The following is a 23,795-nucleotide window of genomic DNA, read 5'->3' as shown; positions in this document are numbered from 1 at the left end:
ATATACAAAACAAGAGAAAGGCCTATGCATATATGTTTGTTGTCAGGCATTTACTAATATCCAGAATTGCTGTGGGATGTGAATATGATGTACTGTAATTTAAATAGATAAAGGCTTTCAATGCTTTACTTCTCCTTCTAGTTTCAGGACTACCACAGCTTTGTGATGCATGGCTGCACGGTGGATAACCCCATCTTAGAGCGCTTCATCACGCTCTTTAACAGCGTCTCACAATGGATCCAGCTTATGGTGCTCAGCAAGCCCACCGCCCCGCAGAGAGCTGCTGTTATCGCCCATTTCATCCGAGTGGCACAGGTCTGTGTGCTGGGTCTGTTACAATCGGGAAAGCTTGCGGTTCTGGGTTCATGGATAGAGAGTGTTAGTGGGTGATTGTTGGAGGCAGAGAGAAAAAAGCAGGAAAGGTGATTTGGAAACAACTGTGAAAACCAAGAGGTGCAGAGAGAAGTGGAAAAGTCACTGAGGATCTCTTATGACTTGTAAACAAATGCAAAATATACTAGGATTTCCCATTAGTGGCACAACTGTGTGAAAAAGGGAACATTAATTCAAAAAAGGCATTGGAGGTATTAGCATTTCAAGCTCCCCGCTCAGTGAGATAATGCTGCTGCCAGGGGAAAATTTTTGCATCTTTTAAAAATAAAGGAGATCTTTGGGCTCAGTTCTAGCTATATATGTATTTTTTTGTTCCTGTAGTTTACCAGAGTAGTTCTCTGTGACTCACAGTACCAAATAATCCTTACTTATCTCACGCTGAGTCTTGGTGCAGTCCATGACTTCATCCACCGTCTGAAACAAGCTTCAGTCAGCTTACTTCTGACTGGCTGACCCCTGGAAACAGTGGGTGGGCTTCTGTGATGCAAAAAGAGCTGCGTGTCTGACACGACCATATTACGAATATCCTCTCATATTTACATCACACAGAGTAGAAAAAATTGCAGCAGAGTTTTTAGCATACTGAAGCTTGACCTGTTGCCCTACAGGCATGACTTGAGTTTAGAGGGTTTCAGGGTTTCATTTATGGTAATGGTGATATTTAAAAATGAAATATTTATATTGTCTCAGTATTGCACATATGCTACAGACCACTGATTTTTCTTTCTGTTTACCTTTGTACAGTTATGGTTACAGATTCTCTTGCCACCTCCATAAACTTGTATTTTGAACATTTTTCATTTGCCAAAAAAGACAACAGACACACAAAAAAGTTGTAGATACACTGACTGACAGAATTATTGCAATTATTTCTTTATTTCAAATTGCTTTTCTATAGATGCCTCATTAATATTATTATGATGTTTGTAGTGGAGGAATCTAGTTTCCAACTAGAGAAATATGACTGAAAACTGTGCCCACCTTCCTGTTTCTGTACTCATTCGCTATAGCGTTACGGTCGTCTGCATGTCATGATGGCTCTAATCCTAATCTTCACTTAATCTTAATACTTCCACAATTTCCTGGAAGAAACTGCCAGCTAGCTGCCCTATATGGTTTTCCAACCATATGTCTGGAGACTGTCGTCCTTTCACTACAGACGCATGTCTTTAAGTGGCACCCGGGGCTTCTCTGTAATTGATTTCAGTTCAGCTTGATGTTATCGCTTGGTTCGGTCTGCCAGATGGGCTGAGTTTTCCCTCTACGCGACAACTCAGTCATCTAAGCCGTTAAGAGGAAGCTTCAGTCAGCCATAGAAAGTGCAGAAAAAGAATTTTCATCTTAATAGCCTGCAGTGCTCTGTGAATGCATGCTCATTACTTACTGCAAGTCTAGTGTGGGATTGTTTTCATCTTTATGAGTCGCTTAGGTCTACTCCAGTTCTCCATTTATTTCATCTTCAGCAGAACACATGCTAGTCGCACATAATGTGCTCTGTTGGGGTGCGCCAGCAATCTAACACCTCTGCAGGGTTCTTATCAGGGGAAGCCCAGCAGAGCTCTCCCAAGTGTTTCAAACTGAACACTTAAGGTTGTTTGAGGGTTTCAGGGAGCTAGATACTTTAGAGGTGAGGACAGGATGAACAACTAAAGTTCGGTTGTGCAGAAGGTGGATAATGAGCTCTTTCTGTGCAGCCCGATCCAAAGATCGCCATCAAACAGCAGTGTCTACTGGCCAGTCAGCCCGCCATTCTGTTTCTCAAAAAGCAGTACGCAGAACATTAGCATCACTAGACCCATTCTACTGGGACGCATACTGATGTTCTGTGCACCAATTAAACTCTTTTATATTTGTCAGTGGTTTAATTTGAATTGATACTAATCAAAAATAAAAAGCGTGTTTCCTTATCCACAATATTAAAGCAGTGCAGTAACTGAAGTGTGCATCCCTTGGATGAGTTGTAATGTGCTCTGATGACATTTGTTGTGTTGAATACACATCGGCCTTTGTGGTTGTGGATTGAAACAGCCTTCCAGCTGTTAGGTGGATATTCTCGTTTCCTATGAGATCCTTCCTAATAACGTTGGTGATCCCCACACTGCTGACTCACTGCCATCACCAGAGAACCCTTTGTTCTTCAGTTATTTGAAAAGAATGACTTGCCATTAGGCTTCATTTTATTTTTGCTTGCTGTTAGATAATGCAATTATATTTAATTTGCTCAAATGTATACAAATTCAGAATGCTAATGTGTATATAAAGCTAGATTAATCAAAACTGACATCACCCAGATGTCAAGTTCAGTTAGTGGAATTACAGGAGGTGAAACACAGCACAGACTATCTACAACTACAAGTGCAAACACACCTGTTAATCAAGGTATCTACAAGCCCTAGCTGTCAGTCTTAACAGAGACGGTTCACCCTCCTTACAGTTATTATGATGGGGAAATGATCCACAGAGGTTAAAACAGTTCTCTGTCCCAGGCTATGCTTTTTAATTCTGTAAAGTCGGACTTTTAGAGCCAGCTTCAAGTGGCCATTATAGGAACTGCAGTGTTTCACATTTTCCATTAGCTTCATTTTTCGTCCCTGGAAATTGCTGCTTGATTCTGATTTTACTGTCAAAGGACCGCTGTGCCTGAGAACATCCTCACATACAAAGCCAGCTCAGTTTCAACCAGAGCAGATAACCATGGCAACATGAGCCGCACAGCTAACCCTGTTTGGTGAAGGTTAATTTGTGGCTCTATTAAGTAGAATGAATTCATGAATACAAAACTTCAGCTGATCTGTGCAGACATTTTAATGAAGCCAATGCTTAGTGTTAAATTCCCTTTTTTTGGTCCTCTTAGGATGATTGTGCATGGCTGTCTATGCAGTTAATGATTAAAACCACAATAACTATCTTTCCCATGAAACACCTTACACCAACTTCACACATTTCAACTTCTTTTTATTCAGACTCTGGGCCAGTGCCGTGAATGAAGCCAGTTTGCAAACGTGTCCAATGCATCGGCAAAGCTTAACACAATCTAGTTCCTCACTTGAATGTACAGTGCCGTGAAAAAAAGAGCTCTAAGGTAGAGTCACTGCTGACCAAAGAGAACACAGAGGCCGATTTCTCATTTATCTAAAAAAAGCCCCAATCAACCAACCAACCAAACAACAAAAAAAGAAAAACATCTTGATTATCCCAAATAGTTTGGGGATAATATTCTGTGGACTGACAAGACAAAATTTGAACTTTTTGGAAGAGTCAAATGTATTAGGTCATCAGTTTGTGCACTGAAGCTCAAGCACACTTTGTGCAGGATTATGCAGGACTGAAACAAACTGTACTGCACCTAAATTCGATTAAGATGCTTTGCATGACCTTAAATGGCCCTTTATGCTCCAAAGTCCTCCAATAAGGCTGAATTAAACCAATTCTACAAAGAAGAGTGGGCCAAAATTAGAGCATACACATCTGAGAAGATCAAACCCTCCACAAAATTTCCTCATTCATTTTCCGCCCATTTAAAATGCGGCAAACTTTGATATTCTCTGATGTATCCCAGGGCAAACACATGCTGCCTTCAGATGTATTCAGAGGCAGCACAGGAGGCAGTCTTATTGCACTTGACATTTCCTAAAGCTTCCCTCTGCTGGTTGTGTCCCATTTCGGCATCCTACTGGGAGCCCATCACAAATGACTCATGCTCATTAGTGTTTTTTTCTCAACTGCACACTTGCATTATAAATTCAATTGTAGACGTGGCTGCCTTCAGTTTATTGCACATTGTGTTCTTTGTGAATGTTCCACCTGCGTTTGATAAGCATACCGCATCACCAATCCACTGTGTGCTAACTCGTAGGTGACAGGGAAAGGTGTGGCATGTTGACAGTGATAGCTTTCCCAGGCATCACTGATGAACACATGTATGCGTGATGTAGCTACACTCTGCAGATGATGGCCTGCTTTCCATACTGCTTTGCAAATTGATTCTAAAGGTTGTTTGAGCTGAATCAAATGATCCCCTCTGGCAGCCCTCCCACACAGCAGCGACCTCATTGATTTTCACTGAGATGCCAGCAGTCTGAAGGGCAGCGAGCAGCCCCACAGAGCGCCATTCACAAAGAGTTAGCCTAACTTTGACATAGACAGGTTAGAGCATTCACTAAATTCTTGGTATTCAGATTATGTGTGGATGTGTATTTGGGCTGCTAAACTCTTTCAGTATCTAACCCAGAAGTCTCTTCACCCTGTAATCATTTATTTCCATAGCTGCATCTTTCTGACTGCCTGTAAGTCTTTTTTCCTAACTTATACCACCCTTCTTTATCTTTTTCTCTCTCCGCCTTAAAAAAAAAATTGGCCAGCTTGCTCTTGGCAGTGTCTTGCACATTCATAAAATATCTCTTCTTTCACCCTCACCCCTAATATTTCTTCCTCCTCCGTTCACAGAAGCTGCTACAGTTGCAGAACTTCAATACACTGATGGCGGTAGTGGGCGGCCTCAGCAACAGCTCCATCTCTCGTCTCAAAGACACGCAGGCCCACATCAGTGCAGAGACCAACAAGGTGCAGTAGCTGCAGCCATCTGTCATCTATTTCTGGCAACCGCAACCAGGCACTACCAGACAAATTCAATGTTCGTTGCATGTCTGTGCGCTGAGCTAATAAGTGATAATGCTTCCTGATTGAGTATTCAGCATCTTCTGTGTAAGCGGTACCAAGCTCCCTGTCTGTGCCCATTACTCCTACACAGTGTCTTTTTAGAACTATGAATTTGAGCCATATGACTAGAAAGTTAAATGCAACAGTTGGGCGAGTTACAGTTATGTAAGTCCATCTGGAGCAAAGTTTTCGACAATAATTGTGATGCTTCCAAATCAATCTTTTCTGAGACAGGCATTCTCTTTTCTGCTAACTCTCGTGTCCATCCTCAAACTGATGTTCCTTTCACTCTACGACAGGTTTTTAACAACTTAATTGAACTGGTGACGTCATGTGGCAACTACAGTCAGTACCGCAAGCGTTTTTCTGAATGCTCTGGCTTCCGATTCCCCATTCTTGGCGTGCACCTGAAAGACCTGATAGCCGTGCATGTGGCACTGCCAGACTGGGCCGACAAAGAGAAGACACGAGTCAACCTGGCAAAAACCCAGCAGCTGTACGCTATCCTTCAAGAGCTGGCGCTCATCCAGGCCACGCCACCTAACGTCGATGCCAACACAGACCTGCTCAACTTACTTACAGTGGGTATAAAGTTTGTTCTGAGTCCAAGAGAAATGTTTGGCTTCAATTACCTACCTCTACTGAAAGCTTAAAGTGGTAATAAGAGACAAATCAGGTCCCGAATCAAGTTAGTCATGATGAAGTGGAACAGAAGTTGAAAGCATTTGTTGGTCAACCAGACGGCTGTGAGGAGGTAGTAGGAGGAAACATTTTGTTTCCAGCCAGTGAAGCAGGCAGTCTGTTTGACTTTGTTCTGCTGTGATTTGACTGGCTCGTGGTCAGACAGACTGTTGTAGCCAGCTGGGACAAAATCTGTGTACAGACAAAAGTCAGAGATCATGTGTAGAGGAAAAGATTCAAAACATGAACCTTCAATCACAAAGCAAATGGGATTTACAGATGTGGTCCACAGTGGTATAACAGAGAAATGGTTACTAAGTGTTTGATTGGAAATGCACTGAAAATGAAAGCAAGATGAAGCAGAAGCGAGACAAACTGGGTTACTTACATTTGCACTTGCATGATGTTGTACAGCTGTACAGGAGGGAGAAGAAATAAATGTGTCACAGGCTGAGCAAAATTCACAAAACTAATCGTACATTAGCTTTTAGGTGCAGAGAACATTAAAGAGTGCATTAGTCAGCATTGTTGTTTTCACTTTCGTAACACTGCTAGCCCAGTTTCACTGTTTAAAGTGACTCATTGTTCTTTATCAGGGACAGAGAGTTGTAACCCCTGCAGCATCGTCTTTACTGAACTTTAAGTTGTTAACCTGCACTGAAACCTCATGTCTATTCCTTTAGACTAAAAAGCTTTCCCTGTCAGGTTGCTTTAGCTTTGAAAGTACCCAAGGGGATCTCAGTAGCAGCAGTCTCTTCTTTGAAATCTGAATAGTTTTTCAAGACAGCCCTTTACCTAAGAGATCACTGTACTAATAGCTCAGCTGTATTTATTCCTTTACTGAGGGAAGAACTGAGGAGGAGGTATGTATTCATGTGTATTGCTATACCTTTGTGTTAAGGCCTCATGCTGCTTGGAATTACTTTAATTAAAATTGTGACATAATGACCTTGTGACATGACTTGTAGTTTGCACCTCATTTTCATATGATTCTTACTTGCTTATCCAGATCAACAGAAATACTGTGGGGGAATTAATTGTTTGAACCAATGCTGAGTTTGTCAGTTTGAGGTCTGCAGACTATATTTTGGGTCACTGACATGCTGGAAGACCCATTCACAACCCATCTTCACCCATCCACAACCTTTCTCATGATCATCCTCACCCTGTGAGGCATGATTTTGCAGATCAAAGGCGACTGATGGTAATTCTATATTTCTTCCATTTCTGAGTAATTGCACCAACAGCTTTTCCCTTCTCACAAAGCTTCTTGCTGATGGTCTTCTGGGCCATTCCAGCCATGTGCAGGGCTACAGTCATGTCCCTGATGTCCTTTGACAGATCTTTGGTCTGGCCCATGGTGGCAGAGTGGCTGGAATGGAAGAAATTGACTCTGTGGACAGGTGTGCTTTATACACATAACTAGTTGAGACCAGCAGCAGTTCATTTGGACTGGGCTGTTTTGTAGTTTTACAATGATAAAGACAAAAAAAAAAAACAACTAAGTAAAAAGTATACACCTCCCCACCAGGCTAATGAAAGACTGTGACCAATGTTACCATGGTGCCAGTCAGTGACACCTGCTTTGACTAGTGGCACTCGGCAACAACAAAAGGAAATGGCTCATAATTTGTGGTTTGACAAACATTTTGATAGTGAGAGAAATGAGAGGGTAAAGTGTTTTTAGAGAGCACAGTAGCACACAGGAAATATACAGCAGTGAGGATCATCAGCTGTTTTTATTTACTCAGGGAAAATATCTGGAGCCTGACTCCAAAAATTAAACAGTTAACAATTAAGTGACTAAACTGCTTTACATTCAGTCCAAAATATAACTTGAATTTAAAGAAAAGGCATTGTTTTGGATTTACCTCAATGGCTAAATAAGTCAGTATAAAGAACTATATTTTAGGCAAATATTTTACTACACATCCACTTGAAATAAAGTGGATGTAGTGTAATACTATGTAACAGTGAGTAAGAATGATACCTTAATTGTTGCTACCTGCTCTTTAGTTTGAAAGCTGAGGTGGTAGTGGCATTTTACAACTTCACAACCCAGTATGTGTGTGTGTTCATGTCAATATTTTTGGCAGATGCAGACAGGAATCTCCTGAATTTGAGCGCTTTCTGAATTTAAACAATCCTAAGAGATCAATTACTGGTAGCAGGTGTTGCTGTGAGATTGCAGCTGGCTTCTCCTTTATTCTCCTGTGAAAATAAAAGAAAATAACTTGACAGCTTCTGGAGCTGAGAGGCAAGAGAAAAAGTTTGCTGGACAGAGTCAATATCCAATTATCTTATGCCAGTGCTTATTGGAGTTGATCTAGCATGAGGCCTGCTTGGTTTGCAGCGATAAGATGGAAAGCAAGTCAATAAATCCTTCAAAATAATGGAAAGAGGAAGGCATGCCTTATTTTAGACAGGTAAAATAAGCAAACCACGCAGGTTATTTTTCTCTTCAGCTTTTCAGATATACTTGCTGCAGCTTTGCAAGTGAACCTTTTCCCTGAAATGTCTGAAATTCTTCTAAATCACACAGTTCAATAAAAAGAAAATAATTTAGCAATTTTGTCCCAGCTGACTAAAACACAAGACACACAAGTTCAGTAAGAGAGTAGGACTTAAGGAAAACAAAAGTGTGCAAGGCCAAGCGTGGATGCAGTAGACGAGTACGTGTAGCAACAGACCTAAATGTGTTAACCATAGACGGCATATACCACATGTCTATGGTGTTTACAAGTGCAAAAAATAGATGCTGCTCTCTCACTTGTTGCTATATTGGCTGTGTACGTAAGAGATGACTCTGCTTAACAGGTCTTCTGAGAAACATGTTTCTGTGTGAAAGGGTCTTTGTGTTAAATACTTGACAAATGCGTTCAGAAACTATATGTGAATACATTTATATTCAACAAATTGTTGTTATGAGATGCCTGGATTTAGGTCTTTGGATTATTGCTATTGTTTTAAATTTTCAAAATATAAAGTAATTAAGCTTATATATTTTCTTTAAACTTACAAATTAACTAATGCATATAGATCCATGTTTACTATACTGACTATCCTCCTCAGCTTTAAACTACATCTGACCGTAAGTCACTTAATGGAGCTATTTCAGGTGACATCATGTGACTTTTGAGTTAACCCAAGTCAAGTGATGACAACCTTTCCCTCCATAAAGAATCCAATATTATATTGCACTATACAAGAAACTGGATCAATGCCCATTAAATAAAACGTTTCAAAGTGTGTATGTGGGCAGTAATTAGCAAAAGATTGCAATAAATGGTGTGCGCGCAGACAACTTGGCAATATATTTTTCAGAATGAAAGCATGCAGTTACTACAGGGAGTGCAGAATTATTAGGCAAGTTGTATTTTTGAGGAATAATTTTATTATTGAACAACAACCATGTTCTCAATGAACCCAAAAAACTCATTAATATCAAAGCTGAATGTTTTTGGAAGTAGTTTTTAGTTTGTTTTTAGTTTTAGCTATTTTAGGGGGATATCTGTGTGTGCAGGTGACTATTACTGTGCATAATTATTAGGCAACTTAACAAAAAACAAATATATACCCATTTCAATTATTTATTTTCACCAGTGAAACCAATATAACATCTCCACATTCACAAATATACATTTCTGACATTCAAAAACAAAACAAAAACAAATCAGCGACCAATATAGCCACCTTTCTTTGCAAGGACACTCAAAAGCCTGCCATCCATGGATTCTGTCAGTGTTTTGATCTGTTCACCATCAACATTGCGTGCAGCAGCAACCACAGCCTCCCAGACACTGTTCAGAGAGGTGTACTGTTTTCCTCCTTGTAAATCTCACATTTGATGATGGACCACAGGTTCTCAATGGGGTTCAGATCAGGTGAACAAGGAGGCCATGTCATTAGTTTTTCTTCTTTTATACCCTTTCTTGCCAGCCACGCTGTGGAGTACTTGGACGCGTGTGATGGAGCATTGTCCTGCATGAAAATCATGTTTTTCTTGAAGGATGCAGACTTCTTCCTGTACCACTGCTTGAAGAAGGTGTCTTCCAGAAACTGGCAGTAGGACTGGGAGTTGAGCTTGACTCCATCCTCAACCCGAAAAAGGCCCCACAAGCTCATCTTTGATGATACCAGCCCAAACCAGTACTCCACCTCCACCTTGCTGGCGCCTGAGTCGGACTGGAGCTCTCTGCCCTTTACCAATCCAGCCACGGGCCCATCCATCTGGCCCATCAAGACTCACTCTCATTTCATCAGTCCATAAAACCTTAGAAAAATCAGTCTTGAGATATTTCTTGGCCCAGTCTTGACGTTTCAGCTTGTGTGTCTTGTTCAGTGGTGGTCGTCTTTCAGCCTTTCTTACCTTGGCCATGTCTCTGAGTATTGCACACCTTGTGCTTTTGGGCACTCCAGTGATGTTGCAGCTCTGAAATATGGCCAAACTGGTGGCAAGTGGCATCTTGGCAGCTGCACGCTTGAGTTTTCTCAGTTCATGGGCAGTTATTTTGCGCCTTGGTTTTTCCACACGCTTCTTGTGACCCTGTTGACTATTTTGAATGAAACGCTTGATTGTTCGATGATCACGCTTCAGAAGCTTTGCAATTTTAAGACTGCTGCATCCCTCTGCAAGATATCTCACTATTTTTGACTTTTCTGAGCCTGTCAAGTCCTTATTTTGACCCATTTTGCCAAAGGAAAGGAAGTTGCCTAATAATTATGCACACCTGATATAGGGTGTTGATGTCATTAGACCACACCCCTTCTCATTACAAAGATGCACATCACCTAATATGCTTAATTGGTAGTAGGCTTTCGAGCCTATACAGCTTGGAGTAAGACAACATGCATGAAGAGGATGATGTGGACAAACTACTCATTTGCCTAATAATTCTGCACTCCCTGTATATATCACTATATATAGCAGGTGACAAGTGTTCTGAAATATTTTTATATTGTATAAAGGTGACTTCTTTTGAGTTCCGTCAGCTAGCAACAATAAATGGCTGCAGGCTGCTAAGTGTTGCAGCAAATTGCTAACAGACCAAAGAACCAAAAAGTAAATTTATATAAGCTTTCCAAACTCAAATGTTAGTTTTAAGCTATGATGTTTCTGCACATTAAAGCGAAAGACTTCTGGGTCTTCCCCTCTCATTACATTTAAATATGTATAGTGCCTTAGCTAACTCCAGTAGCTTGCTAACACAGTTCATACTTTAATAGCTAACTAGACACAGGGTGCTAGCGTAAACCACTGATGTCTCAAAATGTCATATTTTTAGCTAGCAAAGATTATCTTAGCCTTTAGTTTAGGTTTTGTAGGACTGATTTGGAAGGTATGAACCAAAATGTAACTCTATAAAAAACTTTAAATCTTTAATTTTGAAGTTTATATAAAAATTATATTTGACATTTTGAAATAATTGCTGGTGTTAATACCTCATTTTACCTGATAAATTGAAATTACTTGAATTTTTTCATTTGCCTTTTTCACATTGGCTGTTTGTGCAGGTGTCTCTGGACCAATACCACACAGAAGAGGAGATCTATCAGATGTCTTTACAGAGGGAACCACGCAAGCCAGTGGTAAGCAGCATGGTGATATACTCATCCTGTGTGTTCCCAGCCCCTCACCTCTCATGCACTAATATTGCTTTTCTACAGACTTGCTATGATAGATAATGGTGATTTTAAGTGTACTTTCTGAACCTCAGTCTAAAATTGCCTGCATTTCAGACAGATATACTGTAGACAATATTTATCTTAAGATATTAAAATATCAGAATTGTTACGCTGGAAATCTTTTTCAAAAAGTATTTTCATTCTGATCCACCGAGGTTATTCCTGACTTCTGCCCTGTGTGGCAGCTTTCTTTGCTTCACTTCTCTGGTCGAATATTGATCTCATGGTCTCTGATTTCTCATCAACTGTAGCAGAACTCCAGCCCTGCCCCCGCACCTGATCCCAAGCCCAGTATGATTGATGAGTGGGCCGTTTCAGTGAAGCCCAGCGCTGACCCCACGATCATCAAGAAACACATAGAGAAGATGGTGGAAGTGAGTTTCTCTGCTCCCTTCATATTCACATCTCTCATGGCCTGAGAGGTTTTACAAGGATAAGGATAAAGATGAGCCATGGTTGTACTCACCACCACAATTGTCAGAGATCAAAAGTTCAAAAACAGATACATCTCTAGAGTTTTACCACTAAAATGATGAATTCAAAAACAATAACGCTCACCAGTGCTCTTCATTATCAAACTGCTGGATTACAAAATCATGTTTTAGACTGCATTAGTCTGCTCTACTACATTTTATTGGGCTTGTCAAAGATTTAACAAATGTCAGAGTGTAGTTTTTTTTAGAGTCTTGCTTTCTGATAAGAGCACAAACCATAACTACCATAACTAGGGCGTATGTGTTTTGGTAACTTCTTCACCACAAATGCACATCTGCAAATGAGTTGCATGACAGATCTACTCTGTCTGTAAAATTCTGTTTCAGCAAATGTTATTTTCCAGATGTGTTAAGTTGGCTGTCACCCAGTCAAAGTGTTAGCTTTGTTCTATCTACTGTATATATATATATTTATAAAGTTTAAAGACAATCAACATTATTTAATAACTGTGACATCCTGTGATGCTGTGGGTTTCTCTGCCTTTTAGGGAGGGGAATAGTTGTTTCCCAGTTTGAACATTTTGTTTTTTTGGTTGCTCTGAGAGGAAAAAGGAAGTGTTTTACAGGTGTTAGTATCAGAACTGCTAATTTACCCAAACTACACAATAAACAAGTGAAATGCAGATATATGACCAAACATGGAAAAGAAAAATGTTGTGAAACTTGGTGCAGAGCTCATGCATGGACAAATCTATGTATCTAAATTTTAAATATATAAATTACTTTGTTATTTTTCAGGCAATCACAGTAATCACTTTTCCCTGAAACAGCCTAATTACTTGACATCTTTCTTGTTTTCAGTCAGTCTTCAAGAACTTTGACACAGATGGCGATGGAAATATCTCCAGGGATGAATTTGAAGCAATCAGGAACAACTTTCCATACCTCAGCAAGTTTGGAGAACTGGACAAGAACCAGTGAGAATCTGTAGCTTTATTCATAAGCACTTTATAGACTGAGCCTACTTACAATCTGCTTTCTATGACGTTCATCTCTTTCTGCGTCCTCTTACAGAGACGGGAAGATCAGCAGGGAAGAGATGATAGACTACTTTATGAAAGCCAGCTCTCTGCTGAACTGCAAGATGGGTTTCATCCACACTTTTACTGAGACCACCTATGTCAAGCCCACGTTCTGTGAACACTGTGCTGGCTTTGTGAGTAAACATCTATGCCTAAATCTTGAACAATAGCCATCTTTTCAGCTTATGTATAAGTCTGCTTTTGACCTCAGCCCATCCTAAAATGTTCATGAAACACAGTCCATGAAAAACTTGATTTTAGGCACTGACTCAGCTGTATGATTTATAAATGCCCCAGTGTCATGCACTTCATTATTTGTCTTGGCTGTTACTGTCAAGCTGTGGTAGCACAACTCTTTAAGGTTCCTCCTGTCAGGTCAGGGTAGTGCAATCACTTTGAGCTGCAGCCACACACTGCTGAAGTTGCATTCTGGGAAATATGAGAGGAAGTTAACTGGGTGAGATGATAACCCTTGTCTGTGGCAGTGTTACGGGTGTGTGAGTGTGCATCCTCTGGCCCTCAACGTTCCCAAAAGTCCCCCAAGGATCTCTGTGTTATTGAGACACAGACAGTGACTAAGCTGTAATGAGAACAGGCCTTTAGTGTTGAAGTAGAGACACTGAGATGACATCACATTCATTTCTTTACATTGCATTATAAGCGGGCCAATTCTCAAGAGAGAAGTACGGCCAACCGTATGTGTTTTCATTAAAATTAAACATGCACACATGTACACAGCAGCACGTTAAACTCTGGGGAAAGTTTGTTACTTTTAAATCGTCATGGGGGAAATTCAGAATACAGAGCAGGAAAAGATAACGACCCTGGCAGTCTGCCTCTTCGTTTGGATATATCTGTGTGTGTGTGGCAGAGGTAGATACTGTACACCAACCACTTCCTCATCTGCCTGCTTTCCTCTTGGCTCCTGTGCAAACAAAATATTTTCCTGCAGCACATTTTTCAACACTTGCCTCAAACATGCTGTAGCTTTCCAGCCGGGCCTTCTGTAAACAGCAGCGTCCAGTCACCGGTATTCACACAAGGATGTTCAGTCTGGTGCTGTGGTGCCTGCATTCTTCTTTGGTCTTTTATTTTAATTACTGGCTTACAGATTACAGAAGCAAGCCGACAATGGACCGTGTGCAAGCTTCTCCGTCTCAGGAGGATGGAAAAGATTCAAACAAGTTTTAGAAGAGAAATTGCACAGAGTGATGCATCGAGGCTATTTGACACATGCTGCATCTTTTATTCTGTCTTGAGTTACGGGAGTGTTCATACCTTGTGACAAAAGATAAAAATATCTCATTACAGTCACAGATCTTTTCCAGGCTGCATGTCTTATGTAGTATATACTTGATTTCCAAGGTACAGACCACGAAAGTCTTCCTTTTATGGATTTTGTACATGCATGCAAACTGCAAACTAGCATTTCTAAACAAATCTACTATGGACATGAGTGGGTGACTTTATCCTGCCGGACTGCAGAGTTTGGTAAGAATATGTAATGTCTGAAACTAAGTGTTTGGAGCAGTCGATGAGCTTTTGGTTTGCAGGGTTAATTGTACATTGACCTCATATTATTTGTTTAATATGGTTACAGTTCTTAAACTACAAACTGAAAAATAATAATGGACGTTAAAAATTACATGTTAAGTTTAACTCCCAGTCCTGAGCCTAATTCTAAAAAATGTAAAATAAAAAATATTGGCAAGAGGCCGAGAAGGACGCGTCTACATTTACTGTGAACAGTGATGCTTCACTGCAAATGATTTCACAGCCTTAAACTTAATTGACAGCGGCTGACAGAGGTGTGCCCGTCCACCAGGCTTTCCTGCCTGCTGTGTCCTGCACAGGGTCATGCTGCTGCTCTCCCTGCCCCTGTTTTTCCATGTGTGCACATGGAAAGGGTGGGATGTGTGCTCTTTTTTATTTATGTGCATTACATAAATTACTACAGATGTAATTATCTTTTTTTTGTCTGACAGACTAAAATGTTAGTTTGGTCAGTTAACCCCCTTCCTCCACTAAAGCCAAAAAAAAAATACTTTTGAGCTTGTCTAGATAAAGTGATTCCAATTCCAAATTTGCACATTTTCTTCCACAATAATGGCCGATGTCAGTGTGTCCTTAGAAAACAACTTGTTCCCTCATTTGAAAATACTTAAAATAAAGCGATAACAAAAAAAGGTTCATGGGAATTCAGTAGAATGATAAATGGAAACTTTTCTCATTGTATAAAAGCCAAATTTTACCTTTTTTCACTTTTTATTGTATTAAGCAATTTAGCTGGAACGGAATGACATTTGAGTTTTGTTACAGTCTGGGCATGAAAGACAGCACAGTTTCTGCAACATATTATTGTCTCCCCTTGTTTGAACTTTCCTATTTGATAAAAGATTGTATTTAATTTCTCAGGTATTTTAAGGCAAACTGCTTGTCAGTGCTGGATCAAAAGTCAGCACTGAGGCATTAGAAATGATTTCAAAAATAGAAACATAAACGTCTCCTAGTGCATTTTTTTATATCAAATGTGTGACTACGGCCAGTAAAGGTGGGAAAGCTTAAATTAAAACCAGTGTGTTTCCAGCTGTTGTTTGTAGTGTGTTGTGTTTTACGGTCTACAGAGGCTTTAAAGGTCAGTCAGCGTAGGCAGGGCTGTGATGATAGTTGTGTTTGGATATTCTGCTCAGAACTAACTTCCCTTTGTTTTAAAGCCTCTGGCTGTGTGTATGTGTGTGTGAGAGACTTTCTTTGTGTCAGTGTGCAAATGTGCATCTACTGGTGTATGTGGCTTTGCTGTCATTCATGTAGGTTTGTGTGTGTCTGTATGTGTGTGTGTGAAGAGGTCAGGATATTTTGTGCCTCCTCAGATGTGCCAGTGTGGTGTGTGATCTCCAGTTCAGCTCTTTCATGTCATTGTTCCCCCACTGCCTGCGCGCTCCCTGCATCCCGCTTGATCTCGGTCCCCCTCCACCCCCTCTGTCCAGCCGGCCTCCCGTCTCTCTCCCCCTTTCTTTCCCTCTATCTCGCTCTCACACCTTACATGTCTCTTTGCTTCATTGTACCTCTTTCTTGCTTTGCGTTTGTCAAGCCTTAACTCAGTAGCTCAGCATCAATGGGGGATATCAAGGGTGTTTAAACTCGTCTTAGCCAATAATCACTAATTATGTGTACTTTTCTCTTTATAGCTGACCATTTTCCAGTTGTAAGTTTTTAGAGTAATTCCCTCTTTCTCAGGAAGTTATTGGTTTCCATTAATTTCAATACACATTTCCACACAGGTCAAATGATATAAATAATACAAAGACACTTCTGATTCTGATTCCACATATTTAGCATTTAAAGTAGAAATATGTATTTTTTCTACATTTTATGTGGGGGTGCTCATATTAGTCCTAGGCAATCTTTCAGTTAAGGTGTAATAGTTGTAATATCATCATCCTGAGGATCTGAATGAATTTAAAATCATTCTTCTCATATATAAGGGGTTGAATAAGGCCACATTTATCCTCAAGTACCTTATAATACATACCACATTACTCAAATAAAATACTTTGCTCTCAGACAGCTGGGTTACTTGTGGTTCCTACAGTACTTAAAAGTAGAATGCGAGGCAGAGCCTTCAGCTTTCTGAACCCTCTTCTGTGGAACAAGCTCCCAGTTTGGATTCGGGAGACAGACACCATCTCTACTTTAAGATTAGGCTTAAAACTTTCCTTTCTGATAAAGCTTATAGTTAGGGCTGGATCAGGTGATCCTGAACCCTCCCTTAGTTATACTGCAAAAGGCCTAGGCAGCTGGGGACTTCCCATGATGCACTGAGGGTTTCTTCTTCACTCACCTGCTTTACACACCACGTTTTATTTTATCAGTTGTTAATCTCTGGCTCTCTTCCACAGTGTGTTTTGTCCAATCTCCCTCCCCTCATGCTCCAATCACAACCGATGGCTGCCCCTCCCTAAGCCTGGTTTTGCTGGAAATGTCTTCCTGTTAAAAGTTTTTCCTTCCCACTGTCGCCAAGTGCTTGCTCATAGTTGCCTGTTTGTTGCAGTTTTCTCTGTATTATTGTAGGGTCTTTACCTTATTATATAAAGCGCCTTGCGGTGACTGTTGATGTGATTTGGTGGTCCATAAATAAAACTGAATGCTTCTTGTCCTAAACAAAATAAAATCAGAATTAATGCCCAACCCCACTCCTTTTCCCCTCTCTTTTCTTTTTTTTTGTCCAGATCTGGGGATTTTACAAGCAAGGCTACAAATGTAAAGGTAAGAGAGGAATTCATTCAGCTTTTGCTCCCTGTGTTCTGCGCAAATAAACTTGTTCTAGCTAGAAGGGTACAGGCTTCAAGGAATTGGTGCCTCTTTTTGAAGCCATCGATTCCCATCTGTTGCACCTTCCACAGATTTTGAGTGCTAAGTAAATGTCATCAAACATATCACATTTTTTTTATATTCAAAGCCCTCTGCTCAAGCAGCTGGATAAACTCCATCACCGGAGAACACACTATACACAATGGAGAATTATTTGCCCTTTCAGGCCTCCAAGTGGACCTGTGTTTGAAGAAGCTGGTTCATTTCACAAATGCACATACACAGAGGCCGGCTACCTCCAAAACCTCCCACCCTGTCACACACTGCTTGTCATTAGCTTCTTAAACACATTTGCAGCTTGGCCACCCCCCCTCTGTGGACATGCTGCTGGTGGTCTGTGCTGATGTTGTAAAGCAGAGTGATGATCTGCAGACGTTAAACTCTCTAAATAACTTGCAACTAATATGTTGCTCTCCAGATGTCAAGCAAAGGTTTGGACAGGATGCCAGATCTAAAATGCAAATAAACCTAGTTTCCATCTGCTGTAGTCTTTTAAGGAGTGACTGGATACAGCTCAGACATCTGAGTGAAAAAAGTTAGGGCAGATATTTCATAGATGGCATTTCCCTGCCTTTTCTGTGTTGCATAAACTAAATTCCATGTCAGGTTTTTGCAAAGATTTCTCAGTCAGCCTTGCCTGCATAGTTTGTTCAGTTATTTGGTTGCGCAAGCGTGAATGTCTCATTCTTTAGAAGAAGTTAAGTATTGTGTTAATGCAATGACAGCTTGAGAAACCTCACCGTAGTATTGTATTGTATGCTGAGTCCTTGTGTATCGCAGGATGTAATGCTTTGTTGTTCTCTTGGAGCCTTGGAGGAGAGCAAAAAGACACCTGTGTTAACAAATACAGGTATTTGTATTTGAATTAGTGTAACAACTTTAAGGCATAGTAATTTCTTATTTTTCATGATGACGTCATGTTGACTAGCTTACGGCCACACCACCCTAAGCACGCCCAATCTTGTCGGGCCTGGTTAGTACTTGGATGGGAGACTTGGATTAGTACTTCAGGAGACGTAGAGCAGGTCATTTCCTAATCTGAAGGTTGGTGGTTCAATCCCTGGCTGCTCCAGTCTACATGTCAAAGATATTAAGACCAAGTTGCTCTCTGATATGTGTGACTGGTACATAGAAAAAGTAGTAGCAAAAAGTGCTTGCGTGAATGAGGCAAGTTATGTAAGGAGCTTTAAATCTTTAACTTGTGTTTGTTATTAAAAGACAAAGACAAGCATGTGATTGCTTTAAAAAAAATAACACAAGCAGATCCACACAAAGAGATTGATGCATTTCTTTGCACTGTGTATACGGACACACATACATGCCACTGACCCTCACACTCTCCCGTGTCCTCTCCACTCTACAGGAGTGCATTCTGTGAGCCTGACTGAGAGTTTTAGTTCTGGCTTGTTCCATTAATGAGACCAGGGGAAGTCAATGAGAGAGCCCCACAGCCATTCATCCCCATTACCATTGTTAGCCCAAACTCAGGGAGGTAGACAGACCGGCAGGCACATAATTGAAATGAATCACCCACTGCAGTGCAGTGCAGTGCAGGAGCGCTCTTGATGTGTGTGGGTTGTCTGGTGTGTGTAATGGGGTAGTAGATGTCAGCTACTGAGATTTGAATCAGAAACCTCTCACTGCCTGAACAGATGTAGGGCTGTGGTCATGCCAGCATTCTAACATTAATATCACAGAAACATCTTTGCTTCTTTCTATCAGTTTGACATTTTAGCAAGTAGTCTTCTTTTTTTTTTGCTTTAGACCTTAAGACCGCTCTAAGATCTGTCTGTTATCCCCCAGCTGCTTTGCTCACCAGACTGGGAGAAGCAGCAACAGTTATAGCTTCATATACATTGGAAATACATGAGATTACACGAGAATTTAAGTAAAGACTGAGAGGTGTGTGTCATTATTTGGGAACTGACAATATCTGTGTTATATATAGTTTACATTGAAAAATTCAAAACGAGTTAAAAAATAAGCATTATAAAAAATCCAGTGTGATCAAAATTAGTTATATTGCCACTATGTAGGTTATTACTGTTTTCTTCTCTTGATACGATGCTGCAGGCTCAGCTTATTTGCACACTTTATAGTTATTTAAAGTCAGGTGACTATCACCAGTGACAGTGAAGAAATGAACCAGGAAAGATTTCTGTTGCCGTGGATTCCAGTAACTCATGTGCTTTCCCACTGCCTTGCTGGGTGACCCATCACTCCTCTCCTTGTAGACTACCCGCAGCTGACAGAGCTGTTGTCGGGCACAGTTGGCCTTACCGTGTGCATGTGCCAGTGTTCGTGTGTCTGTACAGCATGTCGAAGCACTTTACTGTCACCGCTAGCTCTCCCATTTGCCCCGTTGCATCAGTTTGCACCGGTCCCTTTATCTGACCCTCCTTCTCCACCTCTTTCTCCATCTTCCTCTCGCCCCTGGCCCTCTCATCCTTTTTTCCTGTCTCGCCTACTCTCTCGCCGATTGTCCCTCCCTCCCTTCCGATCCCCCCGTCCTCTCCTCCTCTCCCGAAACTTGTCCCTGCCTTCATCTTTCTCCCATCGTGCAAACATTCCCACTGCAGCCTGCGGGGTGAACTGCCATAAGGCCTGCCGAAGCCGGCTGGCTGTTGAGTGCCGGAAGAGGACCAAGAGCATCAGCCATGAAGCGCCGCCAGCTCTCCAGGCCAGATCCTACAGCTTCCCTCCTCCTGCTAACACCCCACCCAGCCTGCAGAACACTGGTAAGATGCATCTACACTCAGATAGCATCCCTCACATTTCACATATGTCTAAATATGTATTACATTAAAAATGAAAAATGAAAAAATGACTTGTGATTCCACTGATAACTGTCTTTTACAACATTTCTGATCAGTTTCAGTCTTTTTGGATAGAGCCAGCCTTCCTATTTCTACTATATATATAGTCCTTATGCAACTACCTGCTGCTGGCTGTGGCCTACAGGCATAAGCAAAAAAAAAACACAGAATAAGTGTATTTTTCAAGCATCGAGTTACTTGTTTTTAGAATCTTTGTTTCTCACAGGAATGAATACAGTACCAGCTAGCTTGATATGTGTACAGACCTTAAAGTATGACCCCTCATACTGATAAAATAGAATCTCCCATCGCAGGCATCAAAGATAAACAAGTAGTGTAGTCTGGAGGAATTTTGACTTCATGTCACCACTGCAACACCTCCACTTTTTGATGGGGGCTTTTGTCTTCCTTTGAGTGTGGAGAGCTGACATTTGGAGGGTTTTCTTCCAACAATAGAGTGTAATTTGCAATGGAAATGTAAATGGTCCACCGCAGTGAGGCTAGTGACTCATAAAGGCAGTGTTTTCGTCAGACATTAGCAAAAGTGGCGCCCTGCCTGGCTCAATTCTGTATCAGTGCAAACCTGCTCCATCAGTGGGCAGCACAATGCTGCCAGACAAATGAATTGGGAATGGTAAATAGACAAAGGCCGCACATTTCTGGGTTTTAGGCGATGCTTTGCATTTCCAGATGACTGACCAATCCGCCACTTATTTCTTTGCCCTCACCTTCTCTGTTCCCACTAGTAATTGCTGAGGAGGATATAGAGGCAGTGGAGGAAGGAGTATTTGATGTCCATCTATAACCAGGTGAGAGAGGTGCACTTTGACCGCTTATTTGCCGTTTACTGGATAATTGTTTTATATGTTTTCGCTGATTAGTTGTGTTCCTAATTAATTAAATGAGTTTATAGCTTCCATTTTGACCTGGAAGAATTTTTGTTATCTGTAAAGTCAGCAGGACCTGACACAGTCTGTCAGCGCTACCACAGTAATCACCTGTAGCTCTTTCACAAATAACAAATTGTGTGACATTAATTAATTAGCTACAGAGTTGCTGGTTACCTTCAAATATGCTTACATATTTCCCAGTTTGCTGGCATAACTCATTTCTCTTCCTGTTAAAGCCACGTAACCAATGAAACCGCACAGAAAACACATCAATGTGTTGTCATTTAATCCCTTTCTTGCTTGAAACCTCAAATGACAGTTCAGTTCTCTTCTCAGCTTATTCCCACAGAAGTGAAACTAGTTTGAGATTTACAAAAACAAAAAGTATCAGAGTGCATAAAAAAGGGCAATATGAACCAGATATGGTATTGGTGATCATCCCGGATGAGGTAAACAAATGTGTGGAGATTAATAATACTGAAATAATAATGATAATATTTACTCCTTTAAGGTCACTCGTCTTTGATGTTACAGATGTAGTGCAATAAAATCGTGCACATTTCCACAGTATTTTACACCAAGTTACACACAGGGAATGTCAGACTCCTGCCTGATTTGCCTAGATTGTGGTCTTCCCTTGCAGAGAGACAGTGCAATTATTCACCGTTACCACAGTTTCCCACAGCCTTTACACAGCATCATCTGACTGTCAGTGTAGGACAAATCTTTGCAGGAGTCTTGAACTGAAGAGTGTTTTCGATGAACAGGCCGGTGACAGATTTCACTTCTGTTTTTTAGAATCCCTCCGACAGTCGGTGTTCGAGAAGCCAAATCAGCCCCTTTCGAGAGCGAGACAAAGAATGTGCTACAGTGTGTCAGATTTACAACCCTCAGCGCTGAGGAGAAATTGCACTGAACACGATCCAGGATACCTACATGCTGCCACACAGTGGACACACGCTGCAGCAGCACTCCTCTCTGCCTGACTCACAGGAATGTGACGACCAGTGTGAACTGAATGTCTCTGTATGATTTCTATGAAAAAAAAAGATGTGCATTTTGATTCTGTGTCGGCCACGAGTGTTACTGTAAAATACTTACTCAATACTTACTCTCTCTCTCTCTATATATATATCTATATCTATATATATTTAAAAGAAAATCCACAAAATTGTATTTTCTTGGTGAAATGTTCACGTCAGTGGAGTTTGTAAATTTGAGCACACTGCAGATTGGCGCAGTTGTCTTTTCTTTAAAACATAAAAGAGGTGCTGTTATTGCCAAGAATGTAAAGCTGCCACCCAGACTAAGCTACAGTCTCAACTCTTCCCCCCCCTCTCCTTTTGTTTATCGTGTTGTTTTGAAATACATTTCAGCGGACCAATAATAGGACCAATTTTGATGTCAGATAAAATATTTGTGGTGCCCGTCTGAAGTGCGATGACAATGGCAGCAAAGGAAACGGCTTAAAGGAACCGTGGAGACGGCTGTAATTAGGATGGACTTTAATTAATGTTCTGTTCTTCGTCATGTTTACCTGAATATCAGTAACTATAGTTATTGCGGTTGGTGTTATTTTCAGTATAGAGTACTGTCTCGTACCAGTGCAGTGACAGATGACCTATCCTCCTGCAGTACTGTGAATGTAGCAGAAACAGTGGAATGCTGCTGTCACATGAAGAAGCCCATTTTTCTTTCCCAGTAAATGCGCTGAGAGCATTAAAGAAAAAATCAATGAAATAATCAAAAGAACAAGACTAGAACTGGAGCCGTTTTCATTTGACAGCAGCTTCTAAAAACATTTTCCTGAGAAGTTTCCATGCAAGTTGTATTTTTGCTGTTTATAATCTGCATGCTTCTTCCTTCTTGCTCGTATTCTCCTGACAGATAATTTTTTCTTTTTTTAAATTTGCTATTTTTTTTTTACGTAGCACGCCAACTTTTTGTTCATTTAGCAAGTATGATGTCTTGAAATTGCAGACAGAGGAAATGTTTCTGTCTCTTGGTGCCTGTGGAGAGATGACTTCAGACTTTGAGTGGCGTGTGCTTCAACTGCCAGTTTGTCACTGAATGAGGCTCCTCAGTTAGCTGGTATTTATTTTTACCGTAAAAAAACACAAAAAAACGAATATGCCTGTCCTTCTGTGCCACTCCTTGCCTGACGATGGATGTTTGCTGTTATTCGGAATGATGTCATGCTATTCCTCGTGGTCTGTTTCTACATGATTCCTCAGTATTAAATGCAGCAGGCAACTTTCTAATATGTGTTCTTGTTATGAGATTCTGTGACTAATAATAATAATAATAACAGTAAAATTCGTCTTGCTTTAGTCCTTTTCACTTTGTATGCTGAATCAAAGGTGTATTCACATAAATCTTTCTCTGCTTTTACTTGAGTAGAGAATACTTTAAATTTAAGCAGCTGCTTCGATCTTAAAGATGGTTTATTTTACTTAAACTTTGTGCTGTTACCATAAATACAGATAATGTTTCATAATGAAAGCTGGCAATTTTGGTGAGGAAGAAATTCTTTTTTTTATCCTGGAGAATTTAAAATTGAACAATTCTGTCAAGTAAAACATCAAAGATATTCTTTCACAATTCATAAAAAGGGAACTCTTTGTTCCCCTGTCTGAATCTGTCCATTCAAGATGAACTGAAAATACAGCAGCTTAGCTCAATAAAACATTAGACAAAGAGGTTTAACGGAGTGGAGGTGTGAAATGATTTAGTTAACACTAGCTGCAAACATGCTTAACTTCAGAACACTTCATCACATTTAAT

At 40.6% G+C, this 23,795-nt stretch overlaps 1 protein-coding gene across 2 annotated transcripts in view; it reads left to right on the top strand.

Moving 5' to 3' along the window:
- The window catches only part of LOC116315508 (RAS guanyl-releasing protein 2-like), a 39,509-nt gene extending 16,233 nt beyond the window's left edge, over positions 1-23,276 (top strand). Inside the window, exons 7-17 of one of the 2 annotated variants that reach the window (XM_031733831.2) lie at positions 142-315; positions 4,840-4,956; positions 5,352-5,633; positions 11,248-11,322; positions 11,673-11,792; positions 12,714-12,829; positions 12,927-13,068; positions 17,164-17,200; positions 19,885-20,043; positions 20,868-20,930; positions 21,810-23,276. In XM_031733831.2, coding sequence (XP_031589691.2) covers positions 142-315; positions 4,840-4,956; positions 5,352-5,633; positions 11,248-11,322; positions 11,673-11,792; positions 12,714-12,829; positions 12,927-13,068; positions 17,164-17,200; positions 19,885-20,043; positions 20,868-20,926 — 1,281 coding nt within the window. In that variant the 3' untranslated portion in view covers positions 20,927-20,930; positions 21,810-23,276. Of the gene's footprint in view, positions 1-141; positions 316-4,839; positions 4,957-5,351; positions 5,634-11,247; positions 11,323-11,669; positions 11,793-12,713; positions 12,830-12,926; positions 13,069-17,163; positions 17,201-19,884; positions 20,044-20,867; positions 20,931-21,809 lie in introns of both variants that reach the window. The other variant, XM_031733830.2, reaches the window with a different exon arrangement.
- Positions 23,277-23,795: the final 519 nt, after the last annotated feature.

This window comes from Oreochromis aureus, linkage group 3 (assembly GCF_013358895.1).
Source record: "Oreochromis aureus strain Israel breed Guangdong linkage group 3, ZZ_aureus, whole genome shotgun sequence".
Lineage (NCBI taxonomy): Eukaryota > Metazoa > Chordata > Actinopteri > Cichliformes > Cichlidae > Oreochromis > Oreochromis aureus.
This window is presented reverse-complemented; position numbering and strand designations above follow the sequence as displayed.